The 21,782-nt window shown below is 36.0% G+C and overlaps 1 protein-coding gene across 3 annotated transcripts in view; it reads right to left on the reverse strand.

The window, feature by feature from the left end:
- CCDC146 (coiled-coil domain containing 146) overlaps positions 1 to 21,782 on the reverse strand; it is a 176,189-nt gene that overhangs the window by 25,797 nt on the left and 128,610 nt on the right. For all 3 annotated transcript variants that reach the window (XM_077155844.1, XM_077155834.1, XM_077155847.1), the window contains 5 exons: positions 15,811 to 15,868; positions 13,851 to 14,027; positions 12,082 to 12,155; positions 10,896 to 11,123; positions 9,993 to 10,179 (listed from right to left, as the gene is read on the reverse strand). In XM_077155844.1, coding sequence (XP_077011959.1) covers positions 9,993 to 10,179; positions 10,896 to 11,123; positions 12,082 to 12,155; positions 13,851 to 14,027; positions 15,811 to 15,868 — 724 coding nt within the window. The remainder of the gene's footprint in view (positions 1 to 9,992; positions 10,180 to 10,895; positions 11,124 to 12,081; positions 12,156 to 13,850; positions 14,028 to 15,810; positions 15,869 to 21,782) is intronic.

The raw sequence follows: 21,782 nt of genomic DNA on the forward strand, positions 1-21,782 counted from the left end.
AGAACTCATGCTTTTAAAACTGCAATTTATCATCTCTCTAATTCATAATTCAACATTTTGGAAACATGCATATACTATGACTATTCAAATGAGTTATTATACTTATAAAATGTGAACTTGTTTATGAAATCCTATAGATTAAAGAAAAAAAGAGAAACTATTTATTAATAATAGTGGGAAAAATTGGCTACTTATACGTAAACTTTTGATGAGTAGCTAGAAAGTTCTTACCCCAAAGAAAAACCCCTTAACTTTTTTGCTGATGCCTGAAATTCCACCATTGTATTCTGTCATATTGGCTTATGACTTTGTCCTCTATTAAAATTCTACAGTGAATGGACAACATCTTATTCTATCAGTCTTTTTCTCCTTGTCAGGCATGAGCTTGTTAGATTCCTGATGATGGAGAATACAGCAGAAGCAGCAAAGAATGAAATGTGGTAGTCAGTGGGGGAAAAAAAGCACCATTCAAGGCTACAGGAAGGGTCATTTGGGGTTCTGACAGCATGCTTGATTTAGCATGGGTTTACAGTTGGATCTTTACACAAAAGTACATGACTCTGATCTGATGTGTTCACTTTCTATTGTGACAGCACACACTTGGAGATACCAAGATGAATATTGGCTAAAATTCATCCCAAGAAGGGAAGATCATACCATTTAGTGATTTAAAAGACATCTAAAAGGGTCTATCTGAGGGCCATGCTTCTATTTTAAAGCTGACACATGTCTTTGGATGAGTGAACATCATGGATCTGCATGTTATCAGTAGTCCCTCTGTACCCTTAGATGCCCAGTGACATCCTGCTTCCCATGGTCTCTTCAATGTTGGAGAAGTAGCTGTTGAAGCACATTAGAATTAGGAGGATGAGATGTGCTCATGTAAAACCCAAATAACTATATACAGAATTTTACAATTTTAATGAACAGATAATTGCTATAGCAGTTCAGAAAAGGGAGAACTTAATGTAAACTTGAATAATTGGAGAAGACTTCATGGAAATGGTAGGCAGTTAGCAGGAAAACTTTGGTTTCTCTCTCTAGGAAGAAGAGTTAAGCCCTTCTGGACTGCAAGTGTCCTGTATCCCAAGAACAGGCTGCTTTTCATGTTGTGCTCCCAAGTGTAGAAAAATCTGTACCTGAATGCCAACTGGGGCAGGAAAGCTTATAGGGTTTGTACAGAAGGTATTATAAGAATATACCCATCAGCTACTCTACCAACTAATGGCTCTGGATAGATTTTTCTTGGTTGAATCTCAGACTTGTGGTTAGGTGTAGAAGGTGCAGGTCTGCTCTACCCTTAGGCGATCCCTATTTACAAAGAGACAAGATTAACAAGCCAAATTTTAATAACCAAATTATCTCCCACCATGGTGCTATCCTCCTCTTGCATGGTTTTTATTTTTATTTTATTTATTTTTTATTTATTAGAAAGGGGAGAACATTGTCTCCAAAAGGCCACTGTTAAAGTTCTAATAATTGGAAAGGGGGAAGGCCTTGAGATTCCTTCCAGTTTTATCTCTTAACAAATTAACATAGCACTAATTCAGCAGATTAGCCAGTCATCACTATGGAAAACACAAACCATCTGGATCTGCATGAATGAGAAAAAGATATGGCTAGGTGTGGCTGGGAAGTGAGAGGAGGAAGGGAAGTAGCCTGTGTACCGGGTAGATGGTGGGAAGTAAGAGGCTCAAGGAGTCAGGCTGAGGGAACAAGGAGGGGCTTCAGACCCACAGCGAAGAGCTTTAGAGAAGCTGGGGTAGGAGTGCCTACCTCATGATTTTCTTCAAAGTGATATCATCCACTTCTATCATAAGAAAAAAGAGTAGGATTGATAAATACTAATATGCTGACAAACTAAGTTTATTATGACATTCTTGCTTAAAGTGGCCCACTAATTGAAATAATCTCTCTTGCCACTTTAATGGTTACAAACTCTTAAAGGATATGGGTATGTTTTTATTGTTTAGGACAGTCATTATTGACCTAAGATAGAAAATTGTAAAGAATATCATCTCAGGTTAACTATCTCAGCATTAGAAGAGTCTCTAAGATATATTAAATTTTTAAAAATTATTTTCTTAAAAACCTAGAAAAATGATACAGTTTCATTGTGACTATTAAGAATAGACATACATTAGACAAAAGGCAAAAGTAATTTTCTTATCTTACCAAGATCACCACTCAGAGGTAATAAATTAGTGATTAATCTCGCAGACATGTATATTTAAACTTGCACATGTAAATATATATTATTGTATATATATTAATATATAATTTTGTAAATAATAAACATGAAATAGTTATATGAATATGGTTTAACAATTTGCTTTTCTTCACTTAGAAGCACAGGCAACTTTCCAAGTCTGAACATATATGGATCTCATTCTTTTTGTGGCTGCGTATTTTATTGTATACATGTACAACTCCCCACTGAAAGATATTTCCAATTTTTTGATATTACAAATAATAATGCAATGAATTCCCTTGTACATTGGTGTTTTTGAACTCTGACTAGTTGCTTCTCTGACACCTTTCTCAATTTTTAATAAAACCCAACTTCTAATTTCAGGCAGGGATTAGGTATGCCTGGTGGGTGAAAGAAGTAACAAGGTGACCCATTGGTAGTAGTGTCTCCTGGTTGCCTAACCAATATCCACCTTCCGCTTTGACCCTACTCACAGAACCCCAGTTTTGTTCAGAGTTGCAATGTATCCAGGAGTCCTCAGACTCCTTTGCATCAGGACATGACCATGTGATCCAGGTCAAGTCAATAGGGCTCCTAGGAATGTGACTCCTTTCCTGGTGAAAAGACAGAGTCAATCAAATCAGCTGCCATTGCTCTCTGCCCTTCTCTATTTCTTGTATGGGTTCTATGCCTAAAGGTGGAATGGCTACGGAGAAGAAAGATGCACACTAAGGATGGCAGAAAAGGGAGCTAGAAGGATCCTAAACTTTTTTGTTGTGTGAAACTACCTGTGGACTTCTTACTATGAGAATAAACAACCCCCTATTTAGTTAAGCCATTATAGTTGGGGTTTTGTTACCTTTTTTTCACAGTTAAACTGCAAACCTAATTCATAAATCTTCTGAAAGAAACCTTACTAAAATAATCTGGAAAATCAGCTCGTGTTCAGTGGATGTCTCCAGTAATGTGGCAGAAAAAAATCTATCAAATATTGAAGTTCTAATTATGTGGTCTGAGGTGACTTGAGATATTTACTATTACTTTTGAGTTCTAAATTTGTATTTATCAGCAGGTTTTGTAGATTTACATATTTTAGTTCTTTTGTTTTTATTGAGTAGCATTTCACACTTTAATAAAAGTAATGAGATTATTGTAACTAAGCAAACAATACAAAAGTATGTAATATGGAAAATTAAACATCTTTTACTATCTACTTCTATTTCAAATCCCCAGGACTCACTATTAATAGTTTAGAATCTATTCTTCCAGACAGGTTCAATGTATGAACAAATGTCAGAATCTTTCATAAAACTTAAGAAATTGGGTATTATTCCGTTGCTGTAAATATCCTAAATATTTGATACCAATGACCTAAGTTTCTTTAAGGCTTTGATGTTTTTCTAAAATATTTTAAACTTTCAAAAGCTTTGTGGGTTTGCATTTCTGGGAGAGTCTTTAATGTACAATCCAAAGGCCATAGGAGAATCAAACAAAACCATCTCTAGGGAAATGATTTCTGAAGACTAGCTGAAGCCCTTAATGCTTACCTTTCATCTCTCTTCTCTTGGGAATGCATGTAAGTCTGAAATATTCACTCAGACTGGGAGTGAACTGACCTGACTCACTCTATTTTAAATACAGCCAGTCAGAGTAGGACAGTGGATAGGCTAATTATAACTCATAAAGTCAAAGTAGTTAGTCTCTTACTGATACTGTATTAGGACCAAAAAAAAGATTTCTTTGAAATTAATGAATGAAGAGGATTCCAATACATTTTCATTTCTGTTAGTTTTATATTTTGTGAATGCCAGTTTGTGAAACTAGCATAAAAAGCATTAATAGCTAGTAGTGTCCTAATATAAATATCTTCTGTTTATAAAAATCGGAACAACTTGTGAACATTCTACTGCAAACTCCTTTTTGGTCAAGAGCCACTCCTTATGTATTTCGTGTCCAGCCAGATCAATCTATAGTGAAGTCCATAGTCAGGAAGCTCCATTTTCAAAAACATCTTCCACTTAGCTTTATAGTGCTCCACTCTTAAATATAAGCAGATAGCCAAGGATCACCATATATTTGAGGAAATTTTCTGACACAAAAGAGACTAAAACATAACAAGTAGACAAAATAACAACAACAGAAAAGGATCTTGAATAAAATAAAGTCATTTCAGGGAGAAGAGAAAAATAAAAAGAAGCTATCAATATTCTCAGTGAGTTAAAAATGTATATATAAAAGAACAAGTTACTATAAAAAAGAAAAATTCAGAGAACAAAAAGCTCATGAAAATTAAAAACATTGTAGCAGAATGAAAGATTAACTAGAAGAATTGGAAGGAAAAGTTGAGGCAACCTCTCTGATAGCAAGGCAAAAAGACAAAAGAATGGAAAATATGAGAAAGAAGATAAGTAAATTAGAGGACAATTTTAGAAGACCCAATATATGGAAAATAGGAATGCCAGAAGGAACAGAGAAAATAGAGAAATGAAATTAATGAAAGAATTCAAGATAAAGTCTCAGAACTGAAGGAAGTACATTTCTATATAGAAAGAACCACTAAGACCTCAGCACAATGGGTTGAAATAGAAGATGCACGAGTGCAGACATCATTGTGAATTTAAGAATCTTGAGACAAATAAAAGATCTCACGTGTTTCTTTTTCCTTTACATTTTTTTGTTGTAAAATATAACATATATACAAAGCAAAGAAAGGAAAAGCAATAATTTTCAAAGCACACTTCAACAAATAGTTACAGAACAAATCCCAGAGTTTATCATGGGCTATCATTCTTCCATCTCAGATTCTTCTTTCTAGCTGCTCCAAAACATTGGAAGCAAGAAAGAATATTAATATAGTGCTTCAGCAGTCATATTCATTTGTTAAATTCTGTTTTCTCTCTTATACCTTCTCCTTCCCCTCTGATCCCTCTCCCAATCTATTGAGATCTTTAGACACCACCTATTCTGATATTTTCATGTTGAGAAGAGGTGTGAACACTAAAGGATAGGGAAATGTAATCAACTGATAATCTTGCAGAGTTGGTCCCTCTGGGTTTCAGGATTTATCTAACCTAGGAACCCTCCAGGAATTATAAGTTTCAGGAAAGCAAACTTAGTGCATGAAACTTTCACAGAGTCTCAGTTTGAGCCATAGGAGTTCTTAAGAGTCATTAGGAGTGATGTTGGTTGGGATTTAACAAACCATGGCAATGAGCATTCTCTAACTGAAGCTTGTGTAAGAGTAGCCTCCAGAACAGTCTCTTGACTCTATTTGATCTCTCTTGGCCACTTATACCTTATTTTATGACATTTCTTTTCTCCTTTTTAGTCTGAAAGTTGTTGTTCATACCACAATGACAGGAACTCACAAGTTTCTTGCATGGAAAAAAATTAAAACTGATTTCAAACAAAGGATCAGGTATCAGTGTGACACCAGGTTTTTTAAAACAATGATTTCAGAATCTAGAAAATGGATCAACACCTTCATTCTGAGAGAAAATGATTTCCAACCTGAAATTCTGTATCCAGCTAAGTTATAATTGTCTGTGGGGCTAGTGTGACAGTAAAATAAAGGCATTTCTAATACACAAAGTTTTAGAAAATTACTTTCAATTCACCTTTTCCCAGGAAGCTATCAGAGGTTATGCTCCTCTCCATAATAAGAAGTAAGCCAAGAAAGAGAAATAGAAGAGATTCATGAATGCAAGATCCAGCACAGGAGGAGGATGAAGAGAGTCACTAAGATGATAAAGTAGAGCTCCTAAGAGGGGCACTAAACCTATAGAGAAATGAAACCAGTTTGTAACAGGTCAGAAGGCTGAGAATGAGAATAGCAGCCCCAATATCCAGGAGCTGGCCTGACACTCACAACTAGGAGTTGGGGTTCCCCTGGTGAACACAAACAACTTCACAGAAAATCACCATTCACCGAGGCTACTTTCTGACTGTGATGAATCAAGACAAAAACAAGATAATTTCATAATCATGTTTGAGCTCAGGCAAAAACATGACCATTGTCAAAGCCACAAAATATCACACATTACCCTGAGCCTGTCAATATGAATGACTGTTGCTTCTTTACCCAATACAGTTCTAGCCTTGGTGTAGTCCTTTTTCCTTCAGATAAGATTTATTAAGATACCAATCATAAAATTCTTCTCACTTCCTGACAACATCCAAATCAATGCCATAATCCTTAAACCTTCCCTCAAATCACGGAACATAAATCCTAATCCTATAAATCCCTTCTAATTACCTCAACGGAGGTGTCCCATGGATTCCCATGGTGTATGTTCTCCCACTCTGGAACAAGTAGTAAATGCAACTTGTTCAACTTCAGGTATATTCCTAGTGGTCTTTGACTAGAGGGCATTGACTAGGATCAGAAATGATTTCTCCAAGAAGATTAAAACGATAGACTACCAAATATGTTTGAATGCACTGAGAGAAAGTTTATACAATTGGAGGAGAGTTTGGGGTTGAAATAATTATAACTACATAGAAAATTATGTGAATGAAAAACTGGATGTTTATACATTCTTGAGGAAACAAAATTTTGTAAGGAGGGGCAAAATAATTATATTACATGGCCCTAGTGAAAATAGCCTTTATATATTTATAATAATATAAACACTGAATTCCATAATCAAAATGATGACATGAGGATATTGGGTGGATGGAAGAACAGGAAGTGTGTGTGGTGAAAGGAAGTCTAAAAGAAATAAAAATTTCCATCTTTTATAGTGGGAAGTAAGTAGATGAGGTTTAAAATGGAAAAATCGAGAAGTGGCATTGTAAGCAAGTTGCTTCGCATTTGAAGATAATTCAAAAGCATCAACTGATGAGTTGTAAATTACTGCCTTGGAGGCATGGAATAAGAGGGTGTTATTGGTTGAATTGTGCCTCTATGCCCAAGTATGTTGAAGTCCTAAACCTGGTATCTAGGAATGTGACCTTATTTGGAAAAAGGACACCATAAATGGAATGAATTAAAATGAATGTCATACTGAAGTAGAGTGATTTCTTAATCCAATATATATCCAATATACATTTCTTCTATGAGGAAGAAATTTTTAAAAAAATTTATTTATTAATTAAAAAAAATTTAACAAACCAAATAAAACACTAACATATATAATCAGTAATTCACAATATCATCACTTAGTTGCATATTCATCATTTCTTAGAATATTTGCATCAATTCAGACAAAGAAATAAAAAGACAATAGAAAAAGGAATAAAACAAAAACAGAAAAGAAAAAAAAAATTATACCTACCATACCCCTTACCCCTCACTTTCATTGATCACTAGCATTTCAAACTAAATTTATTTTAGCATTTGTTCCCCTTATTATTTATTTTTATTCCATATGTTCTACTCGTTTGTTGATAAGGTAGATAAAAGGAGCATCAGACACAAGGTTTTCACAATCACACAGTCACATTGTGAAAGCTATATCATTATTCAATCATCCTCAAGAAACATGACTACTGGAACACAGCTCTACATTTTCAGGCAGTTCCCTTCAGCCCTACGAGGAAGAAATTTGATCACTCAGAAAGGAAGACAGCCACATGCCAACAGACAGCCACATGCCAAATAATTATAAAAAATAATTATTTTGCCCCTCCTTACAGAGACTGAGTTATGCCACAGGCTAAGGAATGCAAGGATTGCCTGCTACCTCCAGAAGCCAGGAGAAAGGCTTACTCAGTAAAGTGTCTCTTGCTGCAGCAGTCCCATCTTCCACCTGCCCATACATAGATTTGACTAATACCCAGGGGGGGAAAGGTTACCACCTCTGCTCACCCAGGAAGTACTTGTGACTATGTGGAATTTACTTCTCACAACTCTTCTATGTTTTAAAAAAAATAACAATTTTTAGCTTATCCATTTTTTTCTGGTTCATATGGCAGGACTATGGTCCAACATTATGTTCTAGCAAAAAAACATATTATGCTTATGTGTCCCCTCTATGACACTTAATTTAGACTTTTCTGACAGAGGCAAACCCAAACCATTTTAGTGTGTGTCATCTCCAATTAAAAGGCAGAAATTGTCAGATCAAATTTTTATAATTATATGCTGTTTACAGGGGACACGCCTAAATGAGAGCACAGAAAAAGCAAAAGTAAATGGATGGAAAAAGAAATACCACATAAAAACTAACCAAAAAAGCTACTGTGGCTGATATTATTGTACTAATATCAGACAAAGAAAACTTTTAAGGCAGGAAGCATTACTAGAGATAAAGAGATTGATAAAAGAATCAATCCACCTACTAGAACTGTAATAATACTATTAAAAGTATAAAAGAAATGCTCACCTTTCTTGTTGGAAAACTGGATTCAATTCCTGGACCATGCACCAAAAAAAAAAAAGAAAAAAAAAGAAACACAGACAAGTGTTCTATTTGCTTTTTTTTTTGCATGGGCAGGCACCAGGAATTGAACCCTGGTCTCCAGCATCTGCTTGCTTTTGAATAGTGTAAAAAAGCACATTGTATCTTGTTGAGGTAAAAAATAAAAGCTAAGAACATAAAAAGTCTATGAAAGCCCTACGACAGTGAAACCAAGTCCAAGTCATTTGCCACACTCATAACTCTAACCAATTTTTCACACCTTGCCTAAAGGTTGGTCTGTCAGTTAGGATGGGCTGGGTTATGCTAAAGATAGAAACAATCCCCCAGTATTGTGGCTCAAAGCAGTTAAAACTTTTTTTTTTTTTTCAGCTTGTGGTCAGTCAAGGCAATTCTCCAAGGCCACTGTGGAATAGCATTTCTGGATGTTTCCATCTTACATTGCCTCCACACCAAATATACTTCCATGATTGCCACATCAGGAGGTTAAAAAGCTAGCAGGACCCACATTGGAAATTAGATGGTCCAAATCAGAAATAACATGTGTCACTTTTCCCAAAAATCCAGTGGCCAGAACTAGTCATGTGCCCCTGCCCAATTGCAGGGGTAGCAAGGAAGTATAATCCTTCTATGTGTCCAGAAGGAAAGAAGAACTAGGTACAGGTATAGGTGAGGATCAGAAGTCTCTACCATAGTTAGAAACTTCTATTTAAATTTCTCATGTTATCAATCTCATAAGGTCATGGAGCACGACATTCCTGAAGAGTGTGGGGAAGGCTTGTATACATCTAAATTGCTTCATCTCAAGAGACAGCTCTCTTTCTCACTAGAGAAAGCACTGACCAAAGCTCCAGCATAAGGATGAGACCGTCTCAGGCATCCCTTGCCCTTTTGGTAGCCTTGATCATTTAGCACAGGGAGTATCAACTAAGAAGAGAATCAGAGGCAACAGACACATGGACCCTCACTTGGGAATCCAGAGGGTGGATGGTAACAGCTACTGAGCACCCTCTGAGTGGCATCTACCTCTACTACTGCACAGAATAATCAGGTAACCTGACATTTTGGATTGGCCTTGGCTAATACAGATGAAGGCAGAGTGACCATATATATTTATATGATTTCATCTGGTCCCCAATTGTTTTAGTCTGCCCTGACACCTCCTGGATCTGATTCTTACTATTGGTAAAGAACAGGATGGCACAATCACTTCCACAGCCAGGCTATTGCCTGATCCAAACAAGGAATTTCTCTATTCCTGGGCTAGCAAAAAACAGGTTGACAAATATTATAGAACTATAGTTTCTATAGTAGGTCTGATGCATTTTAAAATTACCTTTTTGGTGTGTTCCTTTTCTTCTTTCTCCATTGATAGCAAAAACAATCTCCTAAAACGTTTTTACTTCAAAAGACTGTACTGAACTTAAAAAGCAAATACCCACCTCTAATAGAAGCCTTCGGTGCAAAGCTTGAGTCTGAGTCAGTGCATCCAAAGCCATTTTCAGGAGCAGCTCCATCTTTTTTAAATTTCGAAAATCTCGTTCTTTCTCTCTTTGTTTACGAGAAAGTTCGTCATGATAGCTCTGTTTGTCGATGAGGCAGTTTCGTAAATTGAGATCCAAGATTCCTCTGTTTCAGGTAAAAAGGGAAAATGAAAGTGATTTGTCAATAGTTGTTCTTCATGGTTCTCAAAATTTATCAAGATAACATACCCAGCACATATATACATATATATATATGTGTGTACACACACACACTCATATATATACACACATATATATATACACACACACACATATTTATACACACACACACATATACTTAACATATTTTAACGTTAAAATCATAAATTGTATGTGATGCCAAAAGTTATTTTGTTTGCAACTTGGTATCATTTAAAGCCACGATATTATAGAACCCCCAGGTGTAACAACAGATTAGCAGAGACAGAAGCCGTGGTTTCCCTGAAATTTCATTTAAAAATAGGAAGTAAAAACTACCCAGGCAATGATAAGATGACATTGCTCCCATTAGGAAAAGGTCATGATTACCTCAGAAATATCATTCGTTTGTTGAAAAAATCCTTCAGCTATAATTAACATAATGAGTCAGACCTCAGAAGCTTACAACATACAACAGATTGTATCTTTAATATTTGAGCACAAGGAATTGAGGGAAAAGTTCAGTAAAAGACAAAAAATATTTCAAAATGTTTAACAAAATAGTTTTTATTAGTAAAAAGTATATGTTTACTGAATCAATATAAAATGTTTGATATTATGTTTTGAGTCCTCAAATATAAATCCAAGAAAAATTTAGATGTAGAACATACATATATAACTAACCTTTCAGTTAGAGAACTTGCTTCATTCTCTCTGGTTAATTCCAAGAGCTTGACCAATTGGTTGTATTCTCGTTCTTTGATCTCAAGTAACGCTCGCTTGCCCTCGACTTCCTTTATTACATCCTCTTTCTCTTCCATTACAGCACTAATTTTATTTTCAACTTTCTTGAGGGAGTCATTTAGTTCTTTGGCTTCAAATTCCAGGACTATTTTTTTCTTTTCCATTTCTCTGTGAGGAAAAATTTTATTTGTGTGTGTTGTGTGTCATGTGTATATGTGTTTCGATTTTCAGGAATTAGAGTATACATCATTTCACTATAATGAAAACCGTATGTTTGCATTATTCTGAGTCCACGCTGTCTTTACCTCTTCTTCCTTCCTGAACAGGCAGTAGAAGAATTAGTCATACATTCAGCGAGCTCAGTAGGGGTTAAAGACCACAGATGAGTAGGACTTCAAGGAATCTCCACTTGAGGGACTCTGAGGGCAGGAATTTGTCTAGCCTTTTCCCACCTCCAAACCTAGTAGGTAACATCTCCTGGGATTTCACCCTCATCCTAACCAACTTCCCAGAACTGACCTGAGTATCTCAGGTTTGGTGCTAGTAGGCTTGGCTTCTAGAATCATTACTAGTATTTGCTCCTTTTCCCCTTCTTCTATTAAGATCAGTTGCTAGAGGAATCATATTACTTCTCTAGAATTTTTTGTATCTTTCCTTATCTTTAAATTTTTTTTTTTGGTTCTTCTAACCCTGGAGAATTTCCCCAGTGGCCTCTGTTCCAAATTTACTCTCAAAGGTTGCTATACATGTGAATAGGGGGCAAACTGAAGAGTTTCTACCATTTGGGCTTTAGGTACTGGTTGGTTGACATACTTCCAGATTATGAAATACTACACAATTCAAATAAATTGTTTAGTATTTATCAATTGAAAAGATAATCTTGTCCCATCACTATGGCAAATAAGTGTCAATAAGTAATTTGCTGCACTTTCTTTCAATTAACTTGATACTCCAATCTAGACAAGGCACAAAGTAGCTATTTCTAAAATTATTATAGTAATTTGATGGATGTTGAATAGAATTTGTTCATGGTCAGTGATTAATTTTCTTGTTTTAGTGTGAACAATAACTTGGGGGAGGGTGGGCTGGGAGGGACTGAGGATAAAATAAAAATATTAAATCATACACTTTTTTGCGGGTTATTTTTTCTATCTCTTTTCCAATTTGTACAGGAATGGACTGATGGTGGACCACTTCATCCTAATAAAAAAAAAATTGAGTTACATTAAATTATGTAATCTTGGAACTGAAGCAATTAAGATAAGCAAATTAAATAGGAGAGAAAAAAGAACTATAATACATAGAACTCTTACTGTATGCCTATACCACGCAGGTGATTTACTTATTTCATTTGATACCATTTTAAAGAGAAGGTGACTAAATTTAACAGATGCTATTGCTGCTTTGCCCATATTCCCTTTCCTGAGGTACACCTGACCCACAGCTGTTTATAGGTTGGCTGCTAATAGCTCATCCTTACTTTCCTTTCCATAGGATTGTTCCTGGCTAAGGAGAGCTGCTTTGTCAGGAAATACTAAGGGAGGGTGGTGGGGTGGTGTGGTGCTGTTGTGACCAATGACTAACTGATGCAGAGATAGACCAGCCCAGCTCACTTGTCTCTGGCTAGGACAATCTTTCTGGTGCAACTCATGCTCCAGAGTTAACCCGGGATCATGTTGAGGCTAGAATTCTCCTAAAACCATAAATTTGCCTAGTTCCCTACCCCCCACCCCAGCTTTATGCTGCTTCTCTCAATTATCTACAGGACTCTCCTTAGAGCTCTTCTCAATGAATCACTGCTCAAGAATCTTCGTCTCAGGATCTGCTTCTTGGAAACCCTATTTAAGACTCATACTAAGAAAAGTTAAATAATTTTCACAAAAACACAGCTACAAGACCGAGATCAAAACTAAGCTTGTCTGGCACCACTTCCCTCTATGCTCTGTAGATTCTGGAATCCAAAGTCTTATGCATATGGCATGGGTCCTGGGAGAGCCACTGGACTTTGGGATCTGGGGGTAACACATATGCATTGAGCACAGTCACTGCAGTGTGGTTAGGTGAGAACTTTCTCCCTGGAATCTTGCTTAGTCCCAGGAAAGATCCAGGTTTTGTGAGGTTGATGCTTATATAACTTGGGGCACCCTTTTAAGAAAAAGAGTAAAAAATTACAAATGCTAAATTAGGTACAGGTCTTGAAAGGAGATCATACAAGTGAAGAGCCTGAAACTTGAGCTTCATAATATTCCTGATAAATCTATCTCTGTTCAGTAGCTGCCATCTAGGCAGCAGCTGGTCACATCTTGGCTGACTGTTCTAAGCCTCTTAAGGAAAAAGATGTCATAATATAATTGTCCTCTGAGACAATTAGTCTCATATGTTGTTGTTGTTAAAAACAACTCTTGGTTATGTCAATGGTTTTGAAGGTCATTATAAATTTTTCAAAATAAAATGAATTTTGAGTCATTATAACTTAGAAAATAAATACAGGACCTTCATCACTTTTATGATGAGAGAGAAGTGTAGTGGAATCAAAAGATAAAGATAAAGCAATACAAATATATACAGGTTAGGACATTTGGTTGCTCTTCAAGGAAATGACTATGTTTGTGACACTCATTTTTCATATTTATAATATTGAGAAACATCTTTTTTTTTTTTTTTTTGCCCCAGGGTCAAAGCCCACATTAGAGGGATTCTACCAAATGGCCTAGTTTTTTATGAATTCCCAGAATCCAACTTTAGTTTGGTAGTATCAATCACAATCCAGGAATGTTGTCTGTGTAACTAACCCCCTCCTTGTCAAACCTATGTAGTCAATCTTAATACCTATGCATTTTTACATCCACACAGGTACAATGTTTAAGTATTTATATGAACTATAAATTAGCATACCTTTAGGTTTATCTGATATTCCAATAATTCTTCCAGTTCTTTCTGCTCCTTTAGTGATTGCTTTTGCTTAGATGCCAAATCTTCCCGTAAGTTTTTAATTTCTAATTTCTTCTGCATTATTTCTTTACGTAATTCTTCAGTGCTTTCTTTTAATACTTTCATCTTCTTCTCCATTTCCTTTGAAGGTCATGAAAATGATTAGGTTTTATAGAATCAAAGCAAAATTTATCTACTAAGAACTTAGTTAAAAATAATTTTCTTTTATTTTTGATTATATTTGTTTTGAGGTTCATGAACCTCTCACAATGATAAATGCTCTGACATAATCAATAAACACATGACAATTATATTGCATATGCTAAACATTTAACATTTGAATTGAACTCTTATTTTTTACTAGTGATCTTTCCTACTCTGCTATATTTTAAATGTTTACTCTTTTGATGTTAATTTTCATATCAAAAATCATTATTGAAAATTTCCAACCTGTTTCTAGTAGCTTTTTGATTTGACAAAATCAGATGCTAATATTTAATAATATTATTATTTAATAATAATATTTAAATAATAAATGCCTTGCTAATTCACATATGGGAACTGAAGATTAGGGAGTTCACATTCTATAGCTCATGTACATTCTCCCCAAATGCACCACACTCAAAACTCACAATAGCTCTTTGTTTCCCAGGTCTGATTATCTGAGGGAGTGTCTGACTTGTGGGAGGGATGATTTCTTATATGCAAAAAGTCTATAGTTACTAATTGCTAGGTAGATGATCCATTTTAACCTGTTCTGGATTTTCTGTAGGTTTCCCCCTTTCCAGTTCTGCTGGGAGAGGGTAACATCAGGGATCCAATGATCTGGAGGTAAGACTCAAAATGCATTCTCCCATAAAATCTGAGTTTTACAGATGGTGGTTAAGTGTACTTATTTAGAATAATAGTATTTTACTTTATGGTTAACAGGGTTTTGTGGACTGCCTTTGGAACTAAACCACAACCAAAACATTTTGAACTATAACCATTCAAAGGGTAGAAGCTAGGCAAATTGTAGTGATCTTTCTATTTACTTTCTATGATAGATTGCAAAAAATGGCTACAAATTCCTCCTATTCTGGCATGTACGCCCCTTTACAATGTGACTTTCATTTTTCCTATTAAGAGGTAGGGCTTATTTTTCTATCCCTTGACTGTGGACTTGGCAATGTGACTTGCATTGAACAATAGAGTGTTAGCAAAAATTATTTAAGCAAAAGCTCACAAAGTACTTGAATGTTAGGGTTTGCCCTTTCTTGCTGCCGGGAACCCTTCTGTCATCATGTGAACAAACCCAGGCTAGCCTGCTGGACGAAGAGAAACATGTGGCATTCACCTCAGTTGATATCTGTCAATCTCCAGACAAGTGAGTGAGTTCCTCTTAGGCCAGCTAGCTTGCCAATTGCTGACATGTGAATGAAGCCATTCTAAATCACCTCATCCCAATTAAGCCAGCTCAGTCCGGAAGAATTCAGAACTATGAAAGATAATAATTGCTGTTTCATGCCACTATGTTTGGGGGTGGTTTGTTATGCGGTAACATACTGCATAACTGACACACTTTCTTCATAAAAATTTCTTGTAATAAGCTCGAGGTGCTCAGGTCATTATGTGGATAATAGCTATGGAAAAAAAATGTTTTTAAGTGTCACCACAGAATCCTTTTTTTTTTTCTGGAAACAAAGCAGATATTGTCCAACTAAACAGCCTAAATTAGATACCAAATAGCTAAAGCCTATAAAAGACACCACTTATTTCACTCAAGCATCTATGTGGTTTTTTCTTTCAGCATCATATGAAATTAAGACTTTCGGATCTTTCAAATGTTTCATGATATGGTTGTTTTGATAAATATTCATATTTATAAAAAAGGGATGTTTGAATCTAGGTATATTTAACAAACTCTAGATCATCTAAGACTTACTCCTGGCTTGGGTATCTTCTCAAATTCCTTTAAAATGACAGCTCGCTCTTCCTGTAAGCTGCAAATAAAATAAAAATCAAGTTTGACACAGTATGAAAGAGTAAACTATTTCTGTAATAATACCTTTCTATTTCCTCTTCTTAGGATGCCCTTCCCACGCTTGTATGCCAGGCAACCTACCATCCATTCTTTATGATGCCTCTCCTGACTCCCTGACTCCCACAGCCTACTTAGGTGTTTTCTCCTCCCCTATACTTCCACTACCCTGTGTCTACCCACCCATTGTAGCAAGCAGTTATCTCACTTCAACTGTTTGGGAGCATAGGCCTCCTCACAGGTCCAGGTTCCTTGCTGGTGGGCTCTGAGCTTCTTCTTCTTCATACTTACAATGGACTAGTGGTTGCCTGGATTCTTGTAGAGCCTCTCAACTGATCTCTCACCTTGCTTGACTCCACCCTTTCCCAGTAAAGTGAATTCTCCCTATTGCTGCTAAGATTCTTAAAAGTTGTAAACCAGATCATATCACTTCTTTGCTCAATATTTTTCCATCACACCTGGACCAAAATTAAACTCCATTCCCAAGCCTATATGGCGCTTAAAAATAATCTGTCTCTCCACTCTCATTGCCTACCATTCTCTGGCTCTGATCAACTTGGCTTCTTGCCACACCAGTTCCTACCTCTAGCACTCTGCCCTTTCTGTCCCTCCAACTAGTATGTGCTTTCCTCAGATCTTTGCATAGCTTACTCCTTATGTCATGCAGATCTATTCTTGGTGTCACTTCTCATAGAGGTGCCTTCCCATTCTATCTAAAACAACATCAACATTTTTCATCACTCATCACTCTTTTCTTATTCTGATTTATTTTTCTCTATAGTATTTATCACTACCTGGCATTATATTACACATTTGTTGTTTATTTCACCATTAGAAAACCCAGCTCCTTAGGGGAAGGGACTTTGTTTTGCTTCCTGTTAAATCACCAGTGCCTAAAATAGTGCCCACACATAGTTGACACTGAGCAAATATTTGGATGAATAAGTCAAATTAGTGAAATTAGTTTTATTCCCATTTTCATCATTTGAAGGGAAATAATTTATATGGTAACTGAAGTAGCATAAGGACATGAATATAGAAATATAACCTTTTTCATTTCATTCTTCTACATCCAGATTGGAGAAAAAGCTTATGGAAATCCTGGAAGGGAAGCCTCCGCAGTTGTTCAAAGGTGTGGAGAGGATTTATTCTAGGAGCTCAGATTTAGTCTTGTATGGAAATTGTAGCTCTAAGGTATAATCTTAGAGGGGAACATCAGAGAAAGAATCATAGAATGTTACAGTCAGAAGAAACTTTAAAGAGACCCAGATGTGGTTGTAATAGGGATATAGAGACCCAAGGGATTAAATGACCATTTCAAGTGAAAAATAGATGGGGATCAGGAGCCAAGTACAAATAAATGTTAGATGTGGGTATTTAAGGACAACTCTTATTACTTTGGTTTCCATTTCACACTATTAAAACTCCAATATGAAAAAAACAAAAAACCAAATCAAACCAAAAACCTCCACTATGAACTTCTAAGAAAACCAGGGACACATACCTTGCCTATGCTTCTATCTGATTGTTATTTGCCTAAATCATAAGGATCTACTCTTTAGCTGTTGTGACAGACATATTACCATGTGTTCCATATACCATTTCTCCTTCCCACATACATAGAAGGACTACATTTCACTGGTTTCTTTGAGCTTGTTTTGGGGATATTGGGCCAATTCTTTCCAATGGAAGGTGAGTACAAGTAGGTATTATTTGTCTTTCCTGGCCATGTTAAACTTGGAAGGCATGTTCCAGATGTCAAATCTATGAGATAGTGAAGGCTGCAAGACTTGCGCTTGATTGTACTGTGAGCCAGAAACAATTTAAAATCTTATTATGTTATTCCCCTGAGATTCTAAGATTTTCTTTTTGTTGCCACAGAGCCTAGCTGAAGCCTAAAGTCTTTTCTCACTCTGTTCATACAGATTCAATTACAGTGATGCCTTCCAATCATATCTCCAGCTAAGAATTTCCATGAAACTCCAAATTTTTATTTTCATATTCTGTTTGGACAATTCCAGTTGTGTGTACCAAAGACTTTTTGAACTAAAATTAATTGTCTTCCCCTATGAAGTGTACTGTTCTTCTATTTCTTCTCTCAGTTAATGGCATTTCAGTTCACTTAATTTTCAAAATTATTAGCATGAGAGTCATTCTTGAAGCCTCTCTATTTCTAAAAGAAATGATTTATTTCTTTTCTATTCTCACTGCCATTGCCTTAGCTTATAATACTATTGTTTCTCATTTGGACTTTTATAAAGATTTCCTAAACTATTATCTTAAATAATACTATGTGACTGGACATATAAAGAGTTAAAATTTTTCACTAGGTACAAAGAGACAGAAGATACAGTACCTATCTTCAAGGAGATATCTACTTATAGAGATACAGTGTTAATATAAAAAAACAAGCTGCAATAATGCCATATTGAATGTATTCGAGTTTGTCATTTGGGATCTATTTAGCAATGTCTCATACAATAAACTATAGTTGATTATCTAAAAAAGAGGGGTGGGATGGATGTTCCAATTTCAGACATGATGGAATAATAGGATAAAAATTTATCCTCCAGTGGTAGAATGCTTGCCTGCCATGTGGGTTTGACTAGGGTTCGATTCCTGGCCTATGTACCCTCCCCCTCAAAAAATTACCCTCCTGCCTTAAACAACTGAAAAAGTAACCAATAGGGTTTTTAGACATCTGATAACAGGCATTGCAATACAGTGAGCACTGAGAATAGGGAAATAAATTAGTAAAATGCCTTAATTTACTTCTTGGAAAGTTTCCAGGTCACAGATTAGGTGGGAGGGAACCTGAACAGAGGCTGGAAGTCTTGCTAAATTGAGAGACAGACTTTGGAGTTCAGGGGAGCCAAGGAAACTCTTGTGGGGAAACATACTCATGAGAAGGGAGCTGCCCAGAGACTGAGAGAGTTCTGGAGAACTTCAGAAGGATCCTTCAAACTTTTATCTAAGCAGTGATCTGTGCAAGCATGGAAGGAAAATGCCAGGGCAAAAGAAAAATAAGAGAGTAAGTGGAACAATCTCCCAAGTTCACACAGATCCAGGAATAATCTTGCATTATTACACTGTGAGAGTGGAAAGAGCCTCCTAATTCATGGGTCATTGAATAGAACCTTCATGGAGTATGACCTATGTGAGTCCGAATTAACCCTAGACCCAAGGCTACTCTGGAACTACCTTAACAAAGCTTAAAAGCAAGGCCACAAAAGGATCAAACTCATTCCAAAAAAAAAAACTTAATTACATCCCTAAAGACCAACATGTAAAGAAATATAACAGAAACCAGCATTCAATAAGGTAAAACATCAAGAATTCAATTAAAAATTGCTAGACATATAAAGAAGTAGGAAATTTTAACCTATAACCAGAAGAAGAACCAATATGTTGAGACAGACCCCCAATGTGACAGAAATCACAGTATTAGCAAAGAGGTTAAAACATTTGTTATACATATAAGTCAAATAATACAGAGAAAAATATGCTCCTGACAAACTAAGAAGGGGAAGATATAAAAAGACTTAATTTGAACATCAAGGGGTGAAAAATATAATACTGGAAATGGAATGGGAAATACTATTAATGAGTGAGATTAATAACAGATTAATAACAGATTAGAAACTGCAGAAGAAAAGATTCGCTAGCATGAAGACATAGCAACAGACCATTCAAAATGAAATGAAAAGAGAAAAAAGTAAAAAAAAGAAATTGTACAGAGCATGAGAAAGCTTTGGGTGCTGTATTAAGTTATCTAACATATGAGTAATTGGAGTGCTAGAAAAGTGAGGGCAGAAAAAATATTTGAAAAAATATTTAGGTAGAAATTTTCCAAATATAACACAAACTAATCTACAAATCTAAGAAGCTCAAATCCAAGCAGTGGATAAAAGAGAAAATCTCACTAAGACACATCATATTGCTGAAACTAGTGACAAAGACAAACTATTAAAAACAATCAGAGAGAAAAAATAAATTACATACAGAAGAACAAAGATAAAAGTTACAGCAGACTTGTTATCAGAAACCATGCTGACAATGAAGTGTCAATTATAAAGTACTGAAGGAAAACAAAATCTATCTAGAATCTATACCCAGAAAAATAAAGGCAAACAATAGCTGAGAAAATAAAATGTAGGAAATATGAAAGGCATTTTTTTAACTTTTCATTTTGAAAACTTTTAAAAATAATTGACTTTAAAGAAAAAATAACCAAGTATTGTATGGCTTACAACATGTAGAAGCAAAATGTATAACAATAGCACAGAGTTTGGGGGGCATAAGAGTTGCCTTAAAGTCTTTGTCAGTTATTTCCAATACCTGTTTCATCTCCATATTTTTGTCTATTTGTCTTTTCTCATGCAACTTGAGATTTTTTGTGGCTCTGCTACGCTGAATACTTTGGATTGTGTCATAGACATTTTTAATATTATGTAATGAGATTCTGAGTCTTGTTTAAATCCCATGAATAATGTTAATAATTTTGTTTTAGCTGGCAATTGACCTGGTTAGGTTCAGGCCACAAGATCTAACCAAACTTCTGGGGGCAATGTTTTCAATATTAATTCAATTTTTAGCACCTTTGTAGAACTATTCAGATCTGTTCTGTTTGCACACCATTCACTAGCCAGTTTGGGACCTGGGCGTGGGCTGTGAGTTCTTAAAATCTTTGGTAAGCTCTTTAGGGTCAGATCAATTCATGCACAGTTTGGAAGTTAGCCCAGTTTAGAAATAACTTAATGGGATCATTTTTCTAAGCTCTTCCTTCTCTGGGATTTCCCCATACTTTTTAGATATTTGGGTCTTCTTATTGGTCTTCCAGACAGAAAGCTGAGGATTTAGTTTCTCCATTTTAGTATGTATTTGGGTGACTGTGCATGTATTTGGGGCCAAACAGTGGGAGGGAAGGAGGGGGAGAGAAAATAATTCCCTCCTCTTGGGGTCTCCGCTTCAAAAACGGGGATTTGCCCATCTTCTTGGGGTCATAGTTTCAAAGAGAGAAAAGTTTCCCTTCTTTAGAATTTTGGCTCCTGTGGGCTCCTGTTGTATTATAGCTTCTGCCACTGCTGCCCCTGCATTGCTTGGCTGCTGGTATGGGAGAATAAAAGAAGGAAAAAATCCCAGAGGATTCTTCACTCTGAGCCACAATTAGATGGCTTTTCCTGGTGTGCTCTCCACATCAATGGCTACTTCTGGGTTTTAAGCTGTGTAATATTCAGGTCAGGGGACTCATGGGGTGGGGTAAGCAAGGGGGAATGGTAAATTCACCACCAGTTTAATGGCACTTTGAATTCTGAACTTCTCGACCATTCTGCCTCTTACTAATTACTTTTTTCCCCCTACTATTTACTTTTTCGAGTCCTCAAATAAATGCTTCATGTATTCTGTATGGTTTTATGGTTGCATTCAGAAGACAGGGTGAGAATGAAGGGTGCATAGTCCTTCTAACCAGAACCAGAACACTTCGATGATGTTTAAGGCTACAGGATTGGATGGGATCATTTGGGGAGAAGTTGCAGATTGAAATAGGAAGAGTGTTGAGGACTGACACCTGGGTTCCAACATTTAGAAATCCAGGAATGAGGAGAAACTACCAAAACCAAAACAAAAGAACTGCAGCAACAATGAAAAGCATACACACACACACACACACACACACACACACACACACACACAAAGATTAAGATAAAAACAGAAGGAAAGAAGGAAGGAGCGGAAGAAGGTGGGGAGGAAGGAAAGGAGTGATCAATAAGAAAGAAGGAAAACCAGGAGAGTATATCACAGAAGCCAAGAGAAGAAAGTGTTTCAAGGATGGAGTTATAAGCTGTGTCAAATGCTGCTGTGTGGTTCATGTAAGA

Source organism: Tamandua tetradactyla, chromosome 1 (genome assembly GCF_023851605.1).
Source record: "Tamandua tetradactyla isolate mTamTet1 chromosome 1, mTamTet1.pri, whole genome shotgun sequence".
NCBI lineage: Eukaryota > Metazoa > Chordata > Mammalia > Pilosa > Myrmecophagidae > Tamandua > Tamandua tetradactyla.